The following is a 26,473-nucleotide window of genomic DNA, read 5'->3' as shown; positions in this document are numbered from 1 at the left end:
TTGATCTTAACCTACACGAACATCTGTCTTGTTTTCTGTGTGAACACCACACTATACACATCCTTTATGTCTATGGAAACCTATCAGCATCTGAATGATTCATTTTTAATCTGCCCAGGTGCTACGTTCTGCAAATAATGATTACTTTGAATACTAACAGCCAGTCACAATAATACAACTTTAGACCACATGAAGCTACTTGATAGTGCCGTTTTCATGTATAAAATTCATCCTGTCTCCAAAAGCTTAAAGTTAACATCAATGCAAGAAAAAATTCCTGAAGAATTTGACTATCAGTATGATCTTAAAGAGAAGGATGAATTATATAATTAGTTCAATAAAAATAAATTATGAGGAAGGAAATTTGGGAACTAAATGCCTTCTAAGCAAACAGTGGACAGTGGACAGTTTTCAAGATGAAACTTCAGAGCTTATGATAATCTTTCAGATAAATGTTTCCCAAAGAGTTTATAAAATACAACCAATAGAATTTTTAAATATAACTTAAGGGGAGATTCTGGTTCAGAGGCACGAAAAATCTTTTTACAATCTTTTTCAGATAGGGTTGCTTTTATTAAAAGGGAGGTTGTACCACATTATTATACATACAATGGTATATGTTTTTTTTCCCATAACAAATTAAAAACGGCAGCTGCAGCCCTTGTCAAAGTACGCGTCTCGCAGTGCATCCTGGTTTGCATGAAGTGTTGTACAGACTCGTGGCTATTTCTGAAACCCATAAAAATAGAAAATTCTTAAATCAAAATGAATTTGGAGGTACATCATGATGGGATTTTGAAAAAGACCTTAGAGAAACAAAAGGCAGCTGTTTGAGAAACATGTCAATTTCTTGGCATGTTTTCCTAAGTCCAAATGTTTAGAAAAAATATTTAAAATTCAAACACAAAAAAGCTCTCCCTATCACCCCCTAAATTTAATTACCTTTCAATTAAAAAATGAAATTAATCAGTTAATCTGTTGAGGCTCTGGGTGCTTCATCAGCTGAAAAAATGTGGTTTCAACAAACGTGTATTTTCACTTTGGAATAACAAAAAACATTGTTGTTTCAAAACCTATGGTTAATCTGCGATACTAGGACCATAGAGGTGTCCTTGTTCTTCCTCAAACGTACTCTGGTTCTGAATCTAGTGGTGTCCTTTTTTTGCAATTTGGGCTGTTTTAATGAACTGAGACATTTCTTGCACCATGGCAGGCATGCATTTCCTCTCAGATAATTTCACAAACTTTTTGCCCCACAATGAAGATGGTTCAGTACCACTCTCCAATGCATACATTGCATATTGACAACAGTGCACCTTTTATGCAAATCCTCACTGGACAGAAATTTGTATACTGGTTGAATCTTTTCTTGAACTAATTCATCAGGCACTTACAGCTGCCTATACTTCTATCAGCACACAGTTCCATTTGACATGATGTTACTTCTAAAATATTTTCACAACCAAAAAATCCTTTTGTAGACATAATATGTAAACTGCAGGGGATGAAAATTACACAAAAAATCCATTTTTTTATCCGCCTTGACCAGAACCTCCCCTTAATAATAATTCTGCATAGTTGTAAGGGCACATATATATATATTTTGAGGTGAGGCAGGGTAACAGCCGATACTGAAAATTTAATAATGACGGAATGGCACTCAGAAATAGTGCTGAATACTTACCTTGTTGTTCTTTGCTGTCAGCAAGAGAAACCCTCAAAACATATGAATGTTTATGTGCTGAAAGATGCCCTTGCTTCTCAGACCTAAACTGACGTAAGGAGAGTGCTTTGGATCTAGGACTCCAGAAAGATATTTCTAGTTGCAAATGTAAGAAACAATGACACAGACTGCCTAGTGTAAATGCAATACACAATTAATGATCTGGATGAATTTCTTATTCTTTACATGTACTACTATGTAAATACTCCACAAGCACATGCATGACAGACATTATTAAACTAAGATTACACAATACTTTTTCCTTTTTTATGCATGATAACATGCAAGGGGCATCTGCAGTATCATACAAAATGAAGTGTTTATGTGGAAAAGCTTTTCTACATTCCAGAAACCAATCAAATAGACACAGAAAAATGTGTAACTTGGAGGTGGAGGCAGACACAGACAAAAAATAACATGTGCAAGTACATAGTCATGCACCTACAGTAAACCCTTCTTTTATTCTATTTAAGGGACTATAAAAATTGATACAAATAATGGGAAAATGTAATTGGTTTTTAAACATATAATTAATAAAACTGCAATTAGCCATTTTATTAATTGTTGTGCCCTTTAATTTGAAACCTCTGGGCTTAAAACGGTTTGACACCTAATACCACATTGATTGTTGTTATTTCTTTATCAAAAAATCCATAGCTATCATTTGTTTCAACTTCTGGTAAAAATTTTTTCAATAAAGTTTTCTATTTCATAAACAGATATGGAAGTTTTGATCCCTACACTTGTATCACGAATGTATTTGTTTACTGTATTTACATCTGCAATGTGAGGCACAACACTTATCTTCAAATCATTCTCACTATTTTCACTTTTTGTATTGTCAGCTTTTTCCCCAATATGGGACTCTGCCATATCTTACACAGACTCCCTTTCAAGTGTAACAATATTGTTTATCAAGTGCAACAAATCTTGCACCAGGTGCTCGAACTGCAACTTTTCCTACACTGAAGTGAGGAGACTTTTACAGTCATCATTGTTACTGTCCAGGTCCCCTTCCTTCACTTGGAAGAGTCTGACTTTTAGGAAGCAGAGTGGGATAATATACTTCTTATGCTCTATCTATGCCTTAGTTATACAATAAAAATAGGAAACATGAAGGGACTGATAAAAATGCCTAAAACATTGAGAAAATGTCAATTCTGGAAGTATGATAGTGGGTGTATACTGGTGCAGCAGGTATGGAGTGAAAAAAATGCCTTACATGACAAAGGACTAAGTACCAGGGTATGTTGACACATGGGCTGTTCCATCATACAATATCCATCTGTCTACTGACACTACAGGTACTTCATGTAGTTATCCCTCATTCTTACACATACTTCAACCAACTTTCTCAAAGAATCATGACCACCTCTGATACATTCTTGTCAGATCATATGGCATTTCCAATTATCTCTGCCCCATGGTTTCCGATCCCTAGAATATTCCCACAATAAAGCCTAATCCATGCACCAACCAACTGCCACTTACCCTGGCACCATCACTGGTAAGCCTTGTAACAAAAGTGGCAAAATAACATGTGAAACCACACAGTTTACCAACTATAATGTGCTCACTGCATGGCTTTTTATACTGAATGACCACCACTAAATTAGCTGAGCACACAAACGGACACACACGATCTGTATGCCTTGGGGCCATCCAGTATCCATCTGCTGAGTATGCTCTACAGTGTGACTGAAGGGACCCCTACACCAAACCTGCAGGAAAGCAGCGGTACAGTGCATCTTTGTTTTAATGCGAGTGATTTTTATCTTTGTATTTACGTTCATAGAAATTTCTTGCTAAATTGTTTTTATGGTAATAAACTGTGACTGACTAAATGTGCTGGTTCAAGTGCAGACTGTTGTTTCCTTAGTGTCATTTCTCATTTGCCATTCACTGGTGGCAATTTCTACTGACAAAATCTGTGCATTGGGAAGTTTGTGAACTATAACTGGATAATGCACTTCTACCCTCTTGCCACTTGCAGGAGATAAGAGTATCTGCCACATCACAAACTGTATGTCATATGATCACATACTGCAGATCAAACCTTGCAAAGAAGTCAATTATAATGGCCTGCTGCACTTTCTTTTATTGTTGAAGAGACGTTCTGGAATGTTTCCCGATATTCAGATCGAGCAATCTCTTGTTTTCTTAACCTTAATCAAGGTCACATGTTAGAGACTGTTTGAGGAATGGAAAAGATACTCACATGTTACATTTTGGATGCTGGCAGTCAGTCCACCTTCATCTTTGTCATTAGATGAATTTAAATCTTCATCAACATTCACGTTTTGGAGACTTCTGTTTCTCAGCCTAAGAAGCACATGGAATACTGTATATGTCATGCTCACTACATCCGAGCATTTACATTATTTCTTGAAACATTCTTCTGTGTCCCGAGATATCACAATGACTCAACACACCAAAAACTTAGAGCTGGCATACTCCACTAAAGGAAAATCTGGTCTTTCTAAAGAGTTCCTTATTGGAGCATATCATTAGTGAGAAAGAGTGGGTGACAGATCACCAAAACATATTTCTCAGTCTGTTGCACACTAAGCTCATCCTGATTACCAGGGGAAGTCACACAAGAGTTTCAGCAGAGTACACCACCACTAATCTCATGAGCTTTTGAAGAACCAAAATGACAACAATGTAGCTTCTGGGACTTTAGGAAGCAAATTGAATCAGCAATGGTCCAAGAAAGAGCAATGAGTGGCTAAAAATACGCAATATTTGAACAGTTTCTTGTCTGAAGACCACTGGTGAGTAGTTTGCCTCCTACAAAAATACACTGGTGCTATACAATCAATAACTTTCATGATACTGAGAGGTGTTTCAATGCCTCAGGAAGAAGACTACTAAGAAATGAGAGCTGACTGACATATTTGTCATAACATAATGTTGGAGTATATTAAAGAAGAGCATGTAGAGTTTACTACCAATATGAAGCCATGGACTTGTTTCTTGTTTCATTGCCTCATCATATAATCGAGAAAGAAATAGAGAGAGAGAGAGAGAGAGAGAGAGAGAGAGAGAGAGGGGGGGGGGCAATATCACTAAATGAGAAACAGTATTTGATTGTTCATCCCATGAAAAGGGTGTCTCCACTGTCAATGAAGCTTTGTAAATCATGCCTAACATACTACTTGAGGTGACTGAAGTGCTTTAGAAGATTCCTTTTCTGACACATTGTAATCATTGTATCACTCATGTCTTTCTGCAGCTCACTATAAACTCTAGCAGCAGAGATTTTACTCAATTCTCCTGGAACACGTTAGATGCCAATAAGGTTGAGGAAGAAATTAAGGCTCGCCAAAGAGCAGTTTGCTGACTAAAACATATGTTAGGCTTGCATGTAACCAGTTTTACTTTCAACCACCTTCCAAGAACTAACAACCATTTATCACCAGTTCCCTACCGCTGCAGGATTACTGCACGAAAACACATTTATGGATGGCTTAACTATAGGAACTGAAACGGAAGACAGCCTGATATCACTGTATGATGAGATGTCTTTGCTAATGGAGCAAATAACAACTGCCAGAGACTATCCGCAATCTGCAAGGCAGAAGGACAAGATCTCCAAACAAATGTCACGGTAGACGAGGATAGGCTTTCAGTAAATCAGCTAGAAGTCACTGAACAAGTTTTGAAAATCATAGCACCTAGAAGAAATTTATTACGAGTTACTGCAGGTGATTACAGCCCTCTGAAATTAATGAGACTAACATCCCCCATCAAGACATTTGGCTGCTCAGAATAGGTTGGTATGAAGATCTGCCACACAATCTACTGTCAGATGGTGACAACACTTTCTCAGTTATTTAGTATAATTGATTAAAGATGGGTCCAAACAACAGGGAAAGAGCACTCCTATGTTCACACTTTGTCACATTGGAGTGAACATATGATGCTGGCTTATACATAGCTTCGGATAAGTGTCCCCAACTAACGTGTAGTATGAGCTGATTAGCATCTGTTAAGATGGTAACATTCCCATGACTTGAGATCTGCTAACAGCACTGACTTGTACGAGAATGCTATGCCACTACTTCAAGGCCTCTGACCACAGTAGAGCAGCAGTATGGACTGAATCTATCAACACTTTAATCAAAGGTCTACCACTACCCTGCCCACTGAAGGTAAAGTGTGTCAACCCATATTTGATGATGGTTTTCTGCATTTGGGAACTCACTTTCAATACATCTATTGTGTCATCAAAGCAATCCTATGTTGCTGTCTTCCCCAAACAATTGCACACAGCACTGCCTGCCAGCAGACAGAAGTGCCATTGGTTGTTGATTAAGTGAAGCCTCACAATCTGTTGGAAGTTTCTGGAATAGATTTTGTTGGACCCATGTAACCACAAATAAATAGAGTTACAAAAGAGGGTTATGGTATCTTTGCCAGCTGAGCTGTAGCTACAGCTGTCCATCTGAAACTATACCTCAACCCAACAATGGACAGATTTTCATTAGTTCTTCAAATATTTATCAGATGGCATGGCATTTACAGTGATAAAGCCTACACGTTTCACACAGCTAACTGAGAGATACCAGAGCACTGGATAGTTTACAGCACTACTTGCGGCTTGATGGGGAGGATGGTGGGAATGTATCATAAGCACCATTAAATTATGCCTTCACAAAGAGCTTGAACACTACAGCATGAAAGAGGAAGGCCTGCAAACTATACCTGTGAATACACAAGCTCTCCACAATTTAAGAGCCTCCACACAAACAGAGAACGAACTTGTAGAAGTACAATATCTTCAGTGGTCTGCACACCTGACGTAATGGACTACCGTGGCTTTCACGTCCTAGGCTATGGCCAAGTAGTCACCTCCTACCAAATGCATCTACACCCTTGCTGGAAGCAAGAAGGCAAATCCTGCTTTTGTTATTCAGGCTACATAACTACCACAAATGCCAATACATTCAGCTCCTAGTCATCCCAGATGGAAAAGTTACTAGGGCTATCCAGCTGGTTGCACCACTGGAGTTCAACCAGGATAAAGAGGAAGTAGAAGAGCAGCAGCTTGAAGGAAAAACTCCTTCTGAATAAATTTCCTTGTGAAGTGGAGAATATACGTGGTAGTCCATAACAATTTACAGTAGGATCTGGTCTCTTTTTGTGTCTTGTGGAAGTTGTGTAGCCTGAATAATGAAAGCATGATTTACCTCCTTGCAAAAGCCAAGGCCTAGGTGCAGTTTGCGTGAAATAGCTACTTGGCCAGAGCTTAGGATACTGTAAAAGCCACAGTTGTCCATTACACCAGGTGTGCAGACCACTGACGATCTCACCCTCTGACAAAAGTACATCCTTTCACAGCACCTGTGGTTGAATATCAGGGTAAAATAATCATGAACAAATTGAGATGGAATACTCCAAACCGACATTCTAGTCACCTGGATGTAAAGGACGTTACCAGGCCTGTCCAGCCGAACATGCCACTGGAGTTCAACCAGGATAAGGTGGAAGTAGAAGAGCAGTGGCACTCTACATACTTGCTTTAATATGAATGATTTTTATCGTTGTATTTATGTTTGCAGAATATCTTCTGTTGAGCTCCTGTTATGGGATTAGCCAAACACTCTGGTTCAAGTGTGTGTCTTTTACATCCTACAATTCAAAAGTCACTGATGACAACACAGGTGATCTATATTCTCCTGCCCAGTACTAGCTTCCCTGAACATATTATCACATTCAGCCACCCTCCTGGACCTAACTTCCTTCCACAATTGTGGCATTACTTTGGTCACACTTCTTGAAAGATTTAACAATAATGTCTTCTCTCAGTCTAGACCACGACTGTTTTAATCACTGACACATTTGTTCGATCACAGATTGTTTTAAAGCTCCCTTCGATGTAAATTCATGTCAGGTTTCATCCATCATCCATTTGTTCCATTCCTCTTTCATATACACTTGAAATGGTTTATTTATCGAGACGTCAAAAGGTTGCAATTGTGAAATAAGTCCTCCCGGAATAACAGCAATGTCTGTGTTTCCCTGTCTCAATTTCTCTTTCACAAAATTTTTCAGATGACTACTAAACTGATCTAGCACAAGAAAAGAACTCTTCTTCAATAAAACACCTTTCCTTCTATCCCACACTCTGTTAATCCGAAATTTCATACTAGGCTCATCCATCCAACCCTTGTCATGTACATGAAAAACAACACTTGGCGGTACTTCAGAAGGCTTCAGCATTGTTTTGCGCATGAAAATGATCACTGGATTATGTTTAGTACCATCAGCACAACATGACAGGACAAAAGTGTTGAGCACTTTTCTTGTCCACTTGTTTTTACAGTTACAGATTTACACCTTTCATGGCAACAGTTCTATTACTTGGGACTTCAAACGTCACAGGAGTTTCATCCATATTCACTATTTGGGCTTAGCTCCACACTGCTTTTCTTTCGATGTTGAATAATAAAGTGATGGAAAAGAAATATTTTCTCTTAAAGCTCTGGTGGCATTTTCCAAAATATTTTGGTTTTAGTTCGTATGCAAAGTCCATGACGCTTAATAAACCTGTTGCACCAGCCAACTCCACCCTTCTGTTAAGTTCCACTGTAGCACTAGCTTATGAGCATGTATTTGAATCATTTCTTTGTATTAATTCCAATGCCATTTTCATGGTGTCCTTGAATCCATTTTAATACATCATCATATAGTTTTGGTCATTTTGAATTCAGACCTCTATTTGCACATTTAGTCCCCCTCATTTTTTTCAGTTCTTGTTTAGTAGTCTGCCAACCAAAAATGGTTTTTTCTGTTGGTGTAGGGCTAAAATGCTGCTCAGTTGCTCTGTTTCCATGTTCTTCTGCATGCGGTATTACTTTCAATTTACAGCCCACATCATATGAATACTTTTTATTTATTTCTATTGCAAAACTAGCTACTAAAAGAATATTACACTGTCGCAAATAACACAAATCACTTTCAATTCAAGTTCCTTTGCAATGTTGACTGCAGTGACGCATCGCAGGCCAGACAGTGTTCTGGGTTTGTGATGGCGGGGCAGGAGTGAGACAGTGTTAGCAAGCTTATGAATCCTTGCAGCTTGTGTTCGTTGCATGGATGCATGCTGCTGCTCACGCCCTTCTGCTACACGCCCTTTTTTAAGACTGTTGGGAATTCTAAATCAAACAGAGGACATTTTTATATTAATTTTGAGTATAAGATGCACCTGGATTTTGGAGGCAATTTTTCGGAGAAAAAAGTGCGTCTTATACTATGTAAATTGTGGTAACAATTCACATTGGTTATAGCACAGCTGGATGGATATACTTCGTATTACCACCTGAGTCACGGATACATGGAAAATCAGCAAAAGTGTTGCTTGTTCCAGTGGTTCCCCTTCACAAGTACTTCATTCACAGTATATGCTGGGGCAGGGACGGGGAACGGGGGGACGAGAGGGGCAGGGGGGGGGGGGGGGCAGGGGAAGGGGGAGAGGTAATGATCTCCTGTCTGAGCAATGTCTGAAGGGTTTTTGGCAATGTAGATTGCTGTGAAATAGGACTATTCGATTTGGCAAGCAAGGTGGATGCTATCATAACTGACAATAATTTGTGGGCAGCAAAAAAAAAAAAAAAAAAAAAAAAAAGGTTCAAATGGCTCTGAGCACTACGGGACTTAACATCTGTGGTCATCAGTCCCCTAGAACTTAGATCTACTTAAACCTAACTAACCTAAGGACATCACACACATCCATGCCTGAGGCAGGATTCGAACCTGCGACCGTAGCGGTCACGCGGTTCCAGACTGAAGCGCCTAGAACCGCACGGCCACACCGGCCGGCTTGTGGACAGCATTTGAAGACGTTATAGTGGGAGGTTCCGAATCATGCATTCAGACTTTTGCAGCGGCAGGGAGCACAGACTCGCACACTGCTTCACCACAAACGCAAGCACCACAGACAGAGCCATCTAGTCAACTAATTAGCTAGGCTGAATGCTTGATTACAGAGACAGGAAGGTAACAACGTTTTAGGATCCCAAACAGTATCTGACAAAATTTGAAATGGTGATGGTAGCATAGATGCTTCTGTGAAGCAGCAAGACACAGCAAGAGCCCACGTCTCTACCCAAACTCAAATGACGAGTGCCAGTATGCACACCCACCCATCCCGAACATTTAACACGCCTCAAGTGCACAGAAAGAAATGGAGTCAGTAGTTACAGGCTCAAATACACTATTTGTAAAGGAAAGGAAGTTCAGTGACCTATTCTTAATCAACACTGGACTCTAGATAAGTGTATATCCAAAGTGGCTGAATGATCCCCACACATCTACAACAGTTCCATTTCTCACAGCTGCTAACAATTCGGCAATTGAGACATTCAGGAAGAAGAGGTTGACTTTAGATTTGGATGATGGATTTTGCCGTACTTGAACACTCATTATTGTGGGTGTGAGTGGTCCGGTTTTGAGGGTCCAAGTTTCTCTGTAATTTTTCCGTGATGCCAGACCTGTCAAACTGTTGCTTGATCAAAGCACCTCTATCATCTAAGGCCTCATGCTGCACGGTGCTGCTGATCTGCCCTCACACAATGGTTTTAGCACTGTGCACGTCTTCCGCACCTGGTATAATATACTAGATGTCGCGACTGCCTAAATGCAGAACACACACGTGTATTATGCGAGAAGATCTCGCATTCTACATCACATGAACTTGTGGAGTTAAAAAGACATGCAAGGTGTGGCATTCGAGATGATGATTACTGACTAACATGTGACAAGATATCACATTGAGGGGACATCACCTCTGCAGGTGGTAAGAAAGAAGACTGGCTCATGGAGAATGCATTGTGATTATGGGGGCTTAAATGCTCGCACTATTCTGGACAGATATCCGGTTCCCAGTGCTGCAGAGTTTAACAGCAGTGTGATGAACACATTTTTTTTTTTTTTTTTTTTTTTTCAGTGTAGTAGACTGTACGAAGGCTTTCTCACAAATCCCCATGGCTAGGCAGAAAACTCTAGTGAGTAACCCCTTCAGGCTCTGCGAACACAACATAATGCCTTTTGACTATGAAATTCTCCCAGACTTGGTAGCATTTCATGCATGAAGTACTACAAGAGTTTTCATTCACATTCTGTATGGCTGGAGCACAGTCACAGTCAATCTGAAAGAAAAAAAATTTTCTTTGACAAGGAGGAGGTACAGTTTCTAGACTATGCAGTCTCTTGCACAGGCAGTTCACTTCTTCCAGAGAAATGTCTCAACCTCTAACATTTAATGGCTCTAGAAGACTACTCAAAAAGTTAAACTATTACAGGTGACACTCAATTTATCTGAAGTACAAGAACCAATAAATAAACTACTTACATGCAAAAAAACATTTGGCAGCAAAAAAATTCCTTGGACTCGTGAAGCTCAAAATGCATTTCAAGACCTAATAACTGCATTAACTAATGATACCATGTTGACATACCCTGTTTCTGGCACCCCCATTTCTTTGAGTGTTGATACAAGCTCAACTGCTGTGGGCACTATATTTCAAAAGTACGTCTCTGCAGATTGGCACCTTCTGGCTTTCTTTTCAAAGAGCCTGTCTAATCAGCAACAGTGGAACGCATTTGACAGGGAGCTTCTTGCAATATATGTGACTGTAAAGCATTTCCGGCCATGGCTACAGGGAGAAGTCATTAAAATTTTTACTGATGATGAGCCACTAACGTCCAGATACCAGCATATGATGGAACTTAATTCATCATGAAAGTGTAGACACGCTGGGTTCATTGCTCAGTTCTCAAAGGACATCCAGCACATTGTGGATCAATATAATACTGTGGCTGACTGCTTGTCTTGAAAGTGCGAGGCTATCACTGATACTGACAGAGTAGCAGAATCAGAGAAAGATGTTTTCCGTCTACACTGTCATGCGAATCCTACATTGATGGGCTTACGTCTTGAGCACGTGCCAATACATGGTACCAATCAACAGATATGGTGCAACACTCCAAGGTACAAGAATTGCCTCTTCATTCCTGCGAGATGGTGATGCCCTGTCTTCAATGCATATCACAATGTTCCACTAACTGGCATCAACGCTTCTGCAAAAATGTTGGTGGACAAAGGGGTTTGGCCAGGAGCAAAAAGACTGCTGGCACTGGCACAGTGTTGCAGGAAATGACAAAATTGCAAGGTTTCCAGAAATGCTTGAGCCTCTTCTCCCCCCCCCCCCCCCCCCAATGGATTTTGTCTTTTGGTGACTATTGTAGATAGATTCACTAGGTAGCCAGAGGCCACGGCGGTAGCTGATGTTTCTGCAATCTCTGTCACCCAGGCCCAACTAAATTGCTTGTTTGCGAGATTCAGCACTCCACAAGTTATCATCATGGGGAGGGGTAGGCAATTTGAGTACCTATTGTTCGAAGAGATTATGAGAATGTGCAGGTGAAACATATTTCAGTGATGAGCTACCATTCTGCCAGTAACTCGATAATAGAGCTTATTTACTGCACACTGAAAGCAACCTTGGACTGCTGTACAGATGCACGGTCGGTTGGACATACTACCTTTAGTACTGTTCGGGCTATGCACTGTGCTGAAAGTGGACTTGGGTTGCTAATTTGTTGACGGATGCCCGGTCGGGAACATTACCTTTCGTACTGTTAGGGCTACACATTGTCCTGAAAGAGGACTTGGGTTGCTAAGCTGCTGAACTGGTCTATGATCAGCAATTAAGGGTTCCATGTGAATTTTTCTCACCCACACCTAAGCCTTGGCTACCAGTAAGAGGGTCCAATACATTTTTGTGCAATTGCACTCGCTCATGCATCACCTCTTTCCAAAGAATCCATTTCGACATAGTGATAAACCCATTTTCTTTCACAAAGACTTATTCAGATGGTGTTTTGTGTGGCTGAGAGATGACACTATTAAACCACTACTCTTTCCAGGCCCCTTTACAGTCACAGACCATAGTAATGAAACAAATGTGACTGACTTCCCTGGGAAATGGTATTCTGTATCTGCCAGCATCTCAAGCCTTCTTACACAGAAGACAATCTCTCTACGGCTTTGAGTGACCCAATCAGACCTCTACCTCAGCCACAAAAATGCAGTCTGACGCGCAGGTAACTAGCAGATACCTGCTAGTTAGATTAGCTCCTGTGTTTTCTAATTCTGTTCAGGTTTGCACTGGCCAGATTTGTGATTTGATGCAAGACCTTCCGAGCCACAGCTCTCCAAAAAGGGAGGTGCTGATGTGGAGATCTCAACAGACAAGGAATCAACAGAAGTCAAATGCAAACATTAAGACAAAAATTCATCTGTGATATCAAGATATATACAGAACTGCCTTTGTATGTTATGTTCTTTGGTACTTGTGTGTGGTTCACATTTTGCTGTGCACTTGGTACAACTGAATCATGTCCTTCATCAGGGTTTTGATTATCTATTATCATGCCCTGAAATGAGGAACATTCTATACTTCCAACCCCTCCCAAAGTGGTGTTCTCCAGCCCACCCAACACCTACAACATCCTAGTTCATCCCTATGCCACACCCACTTCCACCCTGCCACAGCGATCGTACCACTGTGGAAGACCCAGATGCAAGACCTGCCCAGTCCACCCACCCAGCACCATCTATTCAAGTCCTGTCACAGGCTTATCATGCCCCATCAGAGGCTGGGCCACCTGTGAAAGCATCCATGTTATATACCAGCTCTGCTGCAGCCACAACATAGAGCTTTACATTGATATGACAACGAAACAGCTTTCAACTAGAATGAATGGCCACTGCCAAACTGTTGCCAAAAACATGGTGGACCACTCAGTGGCACAACATGCAGCAGCGTACATTTCAATGGCTGCTTCACAACCCGTACCATCTGGATCCTCCCCACTACCACCAGTTTTTCTGAGGTGCGCAGATGGGATTTACCCTTACAGCACATCTTTCACTTCCATAATCTTCCTGGCCTAAACCTAAGGTCACTCACTGCCCCACCCCCCCCCCCCCCCCCCCCCTCCCACAAAACCCAATAGTGTGTGTGTGTGTGTGTGTGTGTGTGTGTGTGTACACCATCCCCTGCCCCAGTAACCCTGTCAAATTTGCACCCTACATCAACTACTTGTGTGCTGTTATCTCATGCCCTAGCCTATGAAATTGCATGGTCAGTTTGTTTGCCACCTGCCCCTTTACCTGCCCCCCCCCCTCCCCCGAGCTAGCCCACACTCAGCTCCTCACTCTCCCATGAGCTGCTAGATGCTTTATGCTTTCCCCTAACCACCTCCCTCCCTCATGCTCTCTCCATCCCTCACTTCATTGCACCATACACCCTCACCTCACCACAGTACAGTACAGAACACTCACTGCAGGCCAATAAAGAGCTGGCAGTCAACTGAGCACAATGTAGGGAGGCAAGTGTGTGTGTGTGTGTGTGTGTGTGTGTGTGTGTGTGTGTGTGTGTGTGTGTGTGTGTGGGCGTGCGCATGCATGCGTGTTTTTCCCACAGCTAGAAAAAGAAAGTGCATTCCGAAAGCTAGCCAAGCTCCGAACCTTTTGTTTGTGTGCCTATTAACGATGCAGCACCCTACCTTTTGGTGCGCCATCATCTTTATTCCTAAATAATTCATAAAACCAGAAGTTTCTGTACATTATTTAATTTTACTCTGTATTTCATAACCAATAAATCATGGTTGCGGATTACACCCGCCCTTGGAAATGTTTTGCAGTTTAAAATTTGTTTTTAAAACTCTGCCTTACCATCATATAAACTATTTGAAATCTTCTAGTGTTTCCAGGTCTCTGCCACATGTGCAGCTTCCTTTCACGATCCTTAATATAGTATTAGCAATGATTAAACTATGCTATTCACAAAATTCTATCAAATGACTTCTCTTTCATTCCTTTCCCCCCTGTACATGTTCTACTATTTTTCATTCTCTTCCTTTTGTTACTGTCTAATTTCAGTCAATTGTCACCAGTTTTTGTCTTCTTTAACAATATGAATAACTGTGACTATGAAGGCTTTCCCGGCGTAATAAATGATAACATTCTTCTCAGGTGTGCAGCCGGATCATAACGTCATCTTGACACAATATTTCAACGGTCCACCTGGCCACCATCTTCAGGTGAGAGTGCTTGTATACCACTATGATAGGTGTTGACTTCCTGTCTCTCTTGCCTAGGATAATGCATTTACTAGTAGCATAGTAGCTTACCCTCACCCCTGTTCATGATTAGACCTAATCTTGCATTATCTGTATTTTGTTTAGGTAACTGTGCACTACCCTGACTGTCCGCAGTTTGTGGTCTACTGGCTAGTGTTGCTGCCTCTGGAATAAGGGGTCCCGGGTTCAATTCCCAGCCAGGTTGAGGATTTTCTCCACCCAGGAACCGGGTGCTTGTGTGGTCCTCATCATATCATCATCATTCAAGACGTGGCAAGACTGGAAATGGAAAGATTGGGAACTTGTATGGGCGCTGATGACCACAATGTTGAGTGCCCACAAACCAACATCATTGTCACTACTCTGACTTAAAAGTTCTGTTTCACCACTTGACTAAATCCTATTACATCTAACTTCAACCCATTGATTTTCCTTTTTAAATTCTCTAACCTACCTACTTGATTAAGGGATCCAACATTCCAAACACCGAAATGCAACAAAATGAATAACGCCATCTCTAACCCATCAACCTAAGGGATCCAACATTCTACACTATCTGTAGAACACAAGGTTGGTTTTTCTCGATGACACCCTCCTGAGGAGTCTGCACTCAGAGGTTCAAATTTTACCTTCTTAATATATTACCCAAGAGGATGGCTTCATCACTAAACCATAGCAGAGCTGCATGTCCTCATGAAACACAAGTGATGTAGTTTCCCCTTGCTTTCAGTTGTTTACATGGCGAGATCAGTCAATTATCCAGACTGTTGCTCCAGAAGCTACTGAAAAAAGGCTTTAGTAACAACATTAGTCCGACCTCTCTACAGACATCTCTGATGCTGTGACACCTGCAGCACTGCTATCTGTATCACTGAGGAACAGAAAATACCCCACTGCATCATGGTTCACACTTTGTGGCTGGCATATTGCCCACCAGATGCCAAATATTTCTTGTCAGATGTTCCATCACGATTTATGTTGGTGAGGTAATACTATTACTGTTAGCCTTAGTTGACAGGTCTCTGAGTATCTTTGGGTCAATGTACTTAAAACTTATGGGGAATCACTCTTGAAGTGTCAAAAACTGTTCTAATTTCCTGAGTAACCATTGTATTTTCCTGGTGATCTTGTCTGCTGAATGAAGATATCCTTGCATTTGTTTTTCATTTCTATAATGACTCACTATTTTATTTCAGCTACTTGTGTGTGTGTAAGTGTGTGTGTGTGTGTGTGTGTGTGTGTGTGTGTGTGTGTTTATTGTTAGTCTGTCTTCACCTTAGTCAGCAGCTGATGTCCTAGCAGAGCTTAACAGACTGAATGTTGGCTTCCTTTAGCATGCATTTAGGTGTCAACAGCACAAGAACCATGGAAAAAATGTTGTTGATAAGAACAACAACAACAATAAATTTAAATGAAACACATTCATACAGTGAAAGTAGTTTGAATGCTAGTTTGGCAGTCGTGACCTTCAGAAGGTAAGTACAAGAAACGATTGGCAGCCTGGCAATATGAAATACAATGATGGCTACAAACTTCCATCATCTCGGCTGCCAGTAGTAGCAAGACTATGGACATACTGCACTTATGTATTTGTAGAAATAATGAATACCAACAGGCATACTTTTTATAAAATATATTAATTACACAACTAGTTTCAACAGTGCATTAGTGTATCTTCAGATCCCTGTGCAAACTGAATGGCGATATCCTACCATCGGTACATTGTTACCATGTATATTCACAGGTGTCAGATTTTTTCTTACGCTATGTGTGCATCCAGCAATCTAACAACAACCGTCCATGACTGAACATGGTTTGGATTCAATTTTAAACTAGAGGTACCCTTTCCACAGTATGATTACTGAGATAGGTTACAGACATGCGTGTCACCGAAACAGCACCCTACTGAAAGACTTGAAACAGGCCATTGAGCTACACAAAATTATTATTAGACTGTAAATGTGACAGTGCTTCATCAAGCACAGTAATAAACACTTCCAAGCTACGCACAAAAGGCACTAAGCCATTGTAACAGCCACTGATCATTGCAAAAACAATAATACACCACAAAAAACAAATACCTTTTAGTTTGCCAAGGTCAAACAATTAAATTCCAATATAAATGAAGGTCAATCACGAACCTCAGCTCTCCTCTTCCTACAAACATTCAATCACGCAACAAAGTTAACTACGTTCTTGCTAACAAGGAACCCCCTTGAGTGTGATGTCGCAAGTCCAGTCTTTAGTAAGGCTCATTTGAAAGTGTTGTGTTGACAATTATGACATAAAAAATATTAGCTGCTAATGACTCACCAAAGTGCATGAGGCGGGCAACACAAAATAAGTGTCTAGGAAGAGAAGAGGTCAACCTCCTAAAGTACATATTACACCTCTGACACTCAAGAAACGTTAAAAAAAATGCCCATTAACTTGCACCATGAACACCAAATCAAAAATAGCATGCCACAGTGATCACAAAGGTTCACACCATCAAGATTGAAAGTGAACTCCATAGGAGTTACGTACCATGCAGGATGTTCATCTAGGTATACATTCTTAAAGAATGCATATTGTGTCATGGAAGTTATCACAAAACTAGCTATCCTTTATGGTGCAGCTGCAGATAGTGTGATAATATGTTTTATCGGCAAGGAAAAAACAAACATCCAGAGGTTGAATTTGCCCATGGTTCCTGGTGGTATGAACTCCCCGTTCCACACTTTTCAGGAGGAATAGTTTGTTCTGAAGGAGTCAATTTCTATACGCAAACCAGGAATCAAGCAAAAGCAAGCTATTTTGACCAGCTATTGGCCAAAAGCAGTGCTCATATCATAGTGTAGTTCTCTTATGCCCATTTTCCCACTCTTGCTCATTTTGATGTAAATATTCCATACTGCCCTTGTAAGATCATGCATATGAGAAAGAATTGTAGAAAGCAGAACACCTCTAACTTCTCACAGTACAATAAATAACTTTCCAGCCAATTTACCATCGAGATTAACAATAGCATAATCACATATGAACATGTTAAGGCATCAATGTTAGTTCCAGGGCTCCTTTCATACGCACTTCCTCCTCAAATCCTTAGTCGGAATTGGAAACACATTCCATACTGAATGATGAGGTATCTCACCTACAAGTTTTCGGGCCAATTCTGCAATTTGCTGCGCATTGTCAAGCTGACACTTCGTTAGAAATTTTTTTATCTTATGTCTTCCAATTCTGCAGCACTGTTTGAAGTTTAACAACTATCCACTACTTCCCTTGAAATCACTGAAATCTACGTCAAGTGTTATTTTATGTGCATAATGTAATAGGTCACTGTCATACGCATCCTGTAAACTGTGTCAAGCATCCCTGAAATGCATAAACGCCAGTTACTGTAACAAGTGTGCCTTGTCCTCTCTTGCACAGCCAAAGATTTTTTTATACACTACATGGTCACATTGCCACAGGCACGAAATCCATTCATCATTTTTTTTCTTACTATGCTGCAGATGATCTTTCATGTACGTAATTATGTTTAGTATCTGCTCCTTGAACAACAATTCTCCGTTACTATATTTCACTGGAGATGAGATTTTCTCTCCGACAAGGATGATGAACTACATAGCTTGACATCTGTTTCAATACCACTTTCACTTGTTAAGCATGTATCGTCATCATTGTACTCCTCACGTACATTCTCCACACAGTCAAGTACATATGATGCCACACATTTGACTCATCTGGCATAAACGCTAAGATTTCATCTGCCACTTCTTTCTCACTATGCAATATTCCTTGAGTTCCTTCCTGATCAAATGTCAATCAGGCAACAGTTGGTGCAGACATAATACAATGTTTGCTTTGCTTATCATTGCCATTGCTCTGCTTTGTAACTGTATGACAAGCACTGTAGCGCTGTTGAAGAGTTACTTAACCAATAAGTAGTTCAACTACGCTCCATAGACTCATGCTGTGCTCACCGTTGGATACCTCCAGTCCCACCCCACAGCAATTAGTAACTAGTCTTGTGGCAACATGGTAAACAATATGTGGGGTGTCAAATAACACAAAAATCATTGGTCTTTTATGGCCTCTCACTCAAGGGATTCCTTGTAGGATATTATAGCGGCAGAAAATAAGTTGGTATATTATGACTTGGGTAGTACTGAAAAAGTGGTATTACATACCTTGACAAAGATCACTTGCAACTGAGGGCAAAAATCAGACTACGCACATATGCAGATCGTCCATGGCAGAGTTGCATGCTAGTGGATGGGACTGACAAGAGAAGTGGGTAAAACAGTATCAGGCATGCAGACATTCATGCACAACATTACATCCCAAGCTGCAGTACTTTTGGTTTGCAGCTTGGAACTGAGAACCATGAAGTTCGAGCAAACTACGAATGAGAACAGGAAATTTGCTGGCAGTCGTGGTGGAATTTAATCACAGTTGGTATTGGAATGAAAACTGACTAACATGGCAGAACTATTACAATAATGCAGTTGATGATCAAGTGAAATAGTATTTTTGTATTTTACACCTCCTCTTACATTAAGCAGTATGCCACTATAAGTTTCACAGATATGTCTTCATACATATAAACTGCAGTCTCTCAAAGTGTTGATGATATGAGCATGAGTTTAAAGTAATGTTTTCTGGCTGGACCAAGAAACATTGTATTTGCTTCAGACAAAGCTACAACAATGGATTGGGACAAAAATCCAGTTAGTGAATTTGCAAGGAGGGAGGGGAGAGGGGCACCAATATGGGGTATCATGTACTGACATGCAAGTGCATTCTTTCTCCACTCCAATTCTTATTGGCTGGCTCTGAGCACTATGCGACTTAACTTCTGAGGTCATCAGTCGCCTAGAACTTAGAACTAATTAAACCTAACTAACCTAAGGACAACACACACATCCATGCCCGAGGCAGGATTCGAACCTGCGACCGTAGCAGTCCCGCGGTTCCGGACTGAGCGCCTAGTCCAGTTCTTATTGTTTATAGATACTGATGTTATTGCAACTGTTAGCAATAAACTTAAGTTCACTGTGGGGAAACTATCAAAAGACAGGCCCTAAGATTTTGATTCTGGGATGTGTATTTTCATACACAATGAGTGAGTGAACAACTCTCGGGCTCTTTATTCACAGCAATACTTCTACTCCCCTAAACAATATGATTATTGGAGCATGGAATTCTTTGTTAACAAATAATAAACAAACACCATTCACAATTTTTTTTGTAAAGTTTTTAGTGTTAGCATTCACACACACTTTGGTTATCCATCACCACCACACACTATCATGAAAGGATACTGGTAGTAATTTTCAGCTGACCCGTTGTTATTCTTTCTGGAAGATTATTTGTTTTGACAATGTCTTCTGTTACTCGCATCACTTCACGTCTTTGCTCCATAGTGGGTGTACTGTAAAAAGAAGAAGAAGAAGAAGAAGTTAGCAGCAGCATATTTCTGGTTACATTTAGGAAAACTTATCTGACAAACCTCTTTGAGCGCCATTTTATCCTGAATTTGTGGATGCGATTGCCATTACATAACAAGTAAGTTCCCGACACACGCAAGTCCTTCCGAATCATCTTACGAGTTCTTAAGAATCTGATATTATTTTCTGAATGCTTTTATACATAAATTCCAGAAGTTCAAGTGGTGGTCTCGTATTCTGAAACAAAACGCACTTAATGCAACAAACATTTGCAGAGATATACTACTGGTTCTTAATACAACGGTAGCAACTAAATATTAAAGTAATTTAGGAGTTACGGTAATAATTCACTGAATAGTAGTGGAACTGAGAGCTGCCAAAGGCGCGCGTGTTCACTCGTGCATGCACACACGCATGCCCCCCTCCCCCCCTCTTCACTAAACACACTGTTTTTGAATTAAATGACTGGTTTCCCCCCTTCCCTCTCAGGCCATTATCCAATGGTATCTACGAAAGTATGGAACTATAAAGTACAACAGAATTAGTGAAAGACAAGACTAGCAATAGGTGTAACACACAAGTACTGCGAAAAAAATCTGACGGCATGTATTATAAAAACAAAAACGATAAATGTTATGTGAACTCATCTACCATTAAAAACATATATACATCACATAAACTAAATAATGTTCAAAAATAACTTGTCAATAAACATTAAAACATTATATAAACTTGTTTACAATCCCAGAAATTAAAATATGCTAACATTATTTTACATGTCAGCCATCCTGAGAGGACACAGAATGACTAATGAGATGTGCTAACAGGTGGTACAGGGGAGAGGCAAGTTACAGGGAGCGGCTGTAGACAGCACGTACGTAAACGTGGAGAGGCAAGTGATAAAAATACTGTAAAACTAAAATAAAGTCTGGAACAATACATATTTAAAAGGCTGACATATGAAATAATAATAATAATGCCACAAATATAGAATACATCACATACATTCAGCAACTGAAAGATTCACATTAAGCAGAAAGGAAGGAGGAAGGGGATTTATCGACATAAAAAACCTACATTATGGACAGGTAGACAATTTAAGAAAATTCTTTATAGAACGAGCAGAAATTAGCAAAATACACAAAGCAATCACTCATATAAATACATCGGCTACACCACTGCAATTTCATAACCACTTCTACAACCCTTTAGATCACATAACATCAACAGATACGAAGAAAGTAAATTGGAAAAACAAAACACTACATGGCAAGCACCCGAATCATCTAACACAGCCACACATCGATCAAGACGCATCCAACACATGGCTAAGAAAAGGCAATATATACAGTGAGACGGAAGGATTCATGATTGCAATACAGGATCAAACAATAAACACCAGATATTACAGCAAGCATATTATTAAAGATCCCAATACCACAACAGATAAATGGAGACTTTGCGAACAACAAATAGAAACAGTAGATCACATCACAAGTGGATGTACAATACTAGCAAATACAGAATACCCCAGAAGACATGACAATGTAGCAAAAATAATACATCAACAGCTTGCCTTACAACATAAACTTATAAAACAACATGTTCCCACATATAAGTATGCACCACAAAATGTACTGGAGAACGATGAAAACAAATAATACTGGAACAGAACCACTATAACAGATAAAACACCACCACATAACAAACCTGACATCATACTCACCAATAAAAAGAAGAAATTAACACAACTAATCGAAATATCCATACCTAATACAACAAATATATAAAAGAAAACAGGAGAAAAAATTGAAAAATACATCCAACTGGCTGAGGAAGTCAAGAACATGTGGCATCAGGATAAAGTTGACATTATACCAATTATACTATCAACTACAGGAGTCATACCACACAATATCCACCAGTACATCATTGCAATACAGCTACATCCAAACTTATATATACAACTACAGAAATCTGTAATTATTGATACATGTTCAATTACCCGAAAGTTCCTAAATGCAATATAACACATACCATACAGTTAAAAGGAAGTGACGCTTGATCAAGGTCCGCCTCACTTTCCATTTTTAACCAGACTTATCGTCTGAGAAAGTAAAGAAAGAATGAATAATAACAATAACAGAAAAAGAGATGTAAAAGGTATCATTACAAAAAGAGATCATAAGATGAATAAGAAGTCAATACACGAAAACAGCAAAGGTAAAGTCTCTCATGCAAATGCAGCTCACACATGACCACAGTCTCTGACTGCTGAAGCCAAAATGTGAGCAGCAACACATGATGCGAGAGGCAACCAGGTGCAGGTAAGAAGAGGCTGGTGTGGGGAGGGGGAGGAATAGCAGGGTAGGGGTGAGTGACGGTAAAGAGCTATTTGTAGCAGTGTGTGGGGAATAGATGGTGGAGGGTAGAGCAGCTAGGTGCACTCAGGAGTTTAGATGGAGGGCGGGAGGGGTGGCAGGGCTAGTGGAAAAGGAGGAAGTAAAATGACTGAGGGTGCAATGGTTAAATGAGGGCTGTGTAGTGCTGGAATGGGAACAGGGAAGGGGCTAGATGCATAATGACAAAGATTAAGGAAGATTGAGACCAGGAGAGTTACGGGAATGTAGGGAGAGCGTCTACCCGTGCAATTCAGAAAAACTGGTGTTGGTGGGATGGTTCAGGGAGAAATGAAGAACATTGTGTTGGATGACATGGACGGCAACAGGGTGGTTCAGCTGTTTCTTCGTTACAGTTTGTCAGTGTCCATTCATGCAGACAGACATGCTTGTCGGTTGTCATGCCCATGTAGAATGCAGCACAGTGGTTGCAGCTTAGCTTGGAGATCACATGACTGATTTCACAGGTAGCCCTGCCTTTGATGAGATAGGTGATGTTTTGTGACTGGACTGGATTGATGGCAGTGAGAGGGTGTATGGGACAGTCTTGTATCTACATTTATTATAGGGATACGAAACATAAGGCAAGGGTCAATGTTTGGTCTACAAGAGCAGTGATTCTCTCAGTGGGACCACAGTAATGGCCTCAATGGGGCGGCCTGGGTGGCTGGGTTTATAGACTTTAGGAAGCATATAGAAAATACGAGTGCAGGGAGTGGTAGGGGTGAGGGGAGAGATGACCTTTGAGGAGAGAGTCTGGGACGGGCCTAAGGATTTGATCCTGACCTTACAATCCTACCTGCTGACAAAGGCTCCACCATTGTAGTTTTGAACCACAAATATTACCTGGCAGAAGGATCCCACCAGCTGTTAGATTCACCCACCTACAACCTCTGCTACAGTGACCCCATTTCAGAAATCCAACAGGATCTCCAGTCTCTTCTCAAATCTTTAGGCCCATCCGAGAACCTCTCCCCGGGTACACTACCATCCCTAATGCCCATGGCCTTACCGCTATTGATCGTTACCTTTTCCGATACCCGATGGATTCCAAATCAACAACCTCCTTCATAGTTGCCATGACCAACTATATCCTCACCCACAATTATTTCTTCTTCGAAGGCATTACCTACAAATAAATCCAGGGTGTGGATGTGGGCATCCATATGGCACCATCCTATGCCAATCTATTCATGGATCATCTAGAGAAATCCTTCCTAAACACCCAGAATCTCAAATCCCTCATCTGGTTCAGATTCACTGATGGCATTTTTTTGATCTGGCTCGAGGGTGAGGACATCCTATCCACATTCCTCCAGAACCACAACAGCTTGTCCCCCATTCAGTTCACCTGGTTCTACTCAACCCAACAAACCTGCCACCCATTCCATACTGAGAAGTCCCTTCCAAACAGCCTAGCTACCCATGGCCATTGCATCTAATAGTGACAAGTGGTAACATATACTGTAGGTCTCACTCAATGACAGACTGTAATTACACTCCTAATATTTAACAAAAACAGATCTCCTGAGCCTTATCTCTCCAGTCACCCTCTACCTCCCAAAGTCCCACCATCCAGGAACAGAGGAGCATTACCCTTGTGATTCAGTAGCATTCAGGACTGGATTAACTGAATCTCATTCTCCGCCAGGGTTTCAACTACCTGTCATCATACTCTGAAATGAGGAATTTCCAACCCACTATCCTTCCCACGACTCGCACAGTTGTATTCCGCTGCCCACTGAACATACACAATATCCTTGTCCATCCCTACACAACACCTGCTCCCAACCCCTTGCCTCGTATCTCTGCAATAGACCTAGATGCAAGACATGTCCCATCACCACCTACTCCAGTCCAGTAACAAGCATCTCCTATCCCACTGAAGGCAGGGCTATCTCTGAAACCAGTCATGTGATCTAAAAGCTAAGCTGCAATCACTGTGCTGCTTTCTAAGTGGGCATGGCAACCAACAAACTGTGGCTAAGAAACAGCTGGTTCACCCCGTTGCTGAGCATGCCATCCAACACAACATTCTTCATTTCAATGGCTTCTTCACGACCTGTGCCATCTGGACACCAGTTTTTCTGAACTGTGCAGGTGGGAACTTTCTCTGCAATATATCCTATGTTCTTATAACAGTCCTGGCCTCAATCTTTGTTAGTAATTGTCCTTACACATCTAGCCCCTTCTGTTCCAGCTGCCCTACTTGCCTCCACCCCTACCGTGCTATCCCTACCCTTCCCCACCCCAGACTCCTCCTTACCCTCACCACATGGTTGCCTCTGCCATCATGCACAGCTGCTCGCAGTCTGGCTTCAACAGCCAGAGACTGTGGTCATGAGCATGTTAATTGCATTTGTGTGTGTGTAATGATGTCATTATATCTCAGAATTATTGTCACTCAGTGAAACATAAAAAAGCCTTCTTTCAAGCACTGATAAACAGAATACCTAAATTAAGCCTTAAGAGTTTAGAAGCTAAAAAAAAGCACTTCATACAGTGCACAATGTTGCTTCCAAAAACAGTTATTAGTCCATAGTTGTTAAAATACATAATTCTAAACTCAAGGTTCTTCCGAATAAAGGCAACAAATTTAGTGACAATGCTGCAGAAACATTAAAAGTCATCTTGTTTCTCTTTTATGGGAATGTTTCTTATAAGCTACAATGCATTATTCTGCAGATTTAATGTTAGAATTGCCTTCAGAACCAATAACTCATTTGTTCAGCTACTTGTACACAACTTCAAATTACAACTGCTGGCGTTTATAAAATCTGCTGCACTGACTGAAAAGCCTTTTATATTGGACAAACAGGTAGAAACGTTAAAACCAGTTCAAAGAACATACATAACTAGGAAGGAAAAATGCAGAAGACAAATCGATCTTTGCTTCTCACTTAATTTCGAAAGTACACAGTGAACCAATACCAACAAAACCCCACAGTTTTGCATGAAATGGAAAAATGAACCTGAGTGGGGGGGGGGAAAAAAAAAGCCTAATACACATTGTTTTCCTGGATGTCTTACAGAATGTGTGTGATAATATAATGTAAGTGGATAGATAAAAAATCTACTCACCAAGTGATGCCAGGAAAACACATATAGAAGAAGTATTAAAGTTTCCAAGCTTTCAGGGCCAATGGCTCCTTCTGGGAGACAGGTTGAACAGGAAGGAACAGGGGTGTAGGGAAAGGATTGGGGAGATTTAATAAAAGGGGTACAGTTCAGGAAAGTCACCCAGAATCCTGGATCAGAGGAGACTTACCGAACAGGGTGAGAATGAAAAACTGATTGTTGGGGACTGCACCTGACGAGATTTTAAAGCTTGAGAGCTTAAAGGTGGAAATATGTAAGACAGAGATTACTGCTAAAACACTGTACATCAGTTTTTAAGAGTGAAAAGCTAGGTGCACTGTATGTAACAGAGGTGGGAGGGGGACAGCAAAATACAGACAGGTTACAAAATGAAAGACGCAGAAAACTAAAATGGATTGAAGAAAGGAGTCGTCACTGTGAAGAAATGCTGGGGTTGAAGAAATTAATGTCAATTAGGGCCAAACTGGTGGCAAGACCAAGGATGTGCTGTAGTGCCAGTTCCCACCTGTGGAGTTCTGAGGAAGAATCCAGGTGGCACATGTGGTGAAATAGGCACTGACGTCATGTCCTGTTATGTCGCTGGTTCTCGCCAACCACCTGGCCTTAATTTATGTCAATTTCCTCAGGCTCAACATTTCTTCACAGTAACTAATCCTTTCTTCCCT

The 26,473-nt window shown here is 40.7% G+C and overlaps 1 protein-coding gene across 1 annotated transcript in view; it reads right to left on the bottom strand.

Moving 5' to 3' along the window:
- The window catches only part of LOC124794905, a 175,112-nt gene that overhangs the window by 125,507 nt on the left and 23,132 nt on the right, over positions 1-26,473 (bottom strand). The window contains exons 4-6 of the mRNA XM_047258605.1: positions 20,373-20,547; positions 20,185-20,294; positions 1,685-1,819 (exon numbers count right to left, since the gene is read on the bottom strand). Of these exons, the coding sequence (XP_047114561.1) occupies positions 1,685-1,819; positions 20,185-20,294; positions 20,373-20,464 (337 nt within the window). The 5' untranslated portion in view covers positions 20,465-20,547. The remainder of the gene's footprint in view (positions 1-1,684; positions 1,820-20,184; positions 20,295-20,372; positions 20,548-26,473) is intronic.

The sequence above is a fragment of the Schistocerca piceifrons genome, chromosome 4, assembly GCF_021461385.2.
Source record: "Schistocerca piceifrons isolate TAMUIC-IGC-003096 chromosome 4, iqSchPice1.1, whole genome shotgun sequence".
Taxonomy (NCBI): Eukaryota; Metazoa; Arthropoda; class Insecta; order Orthoptera; family Acrididae; genus Schistocerca; species Schistocerca piceifrons.
Note: the sequence above shows the minus strand (reverse complement) of the source record. Positions and strands in the feature narration are given on the sequence as shown.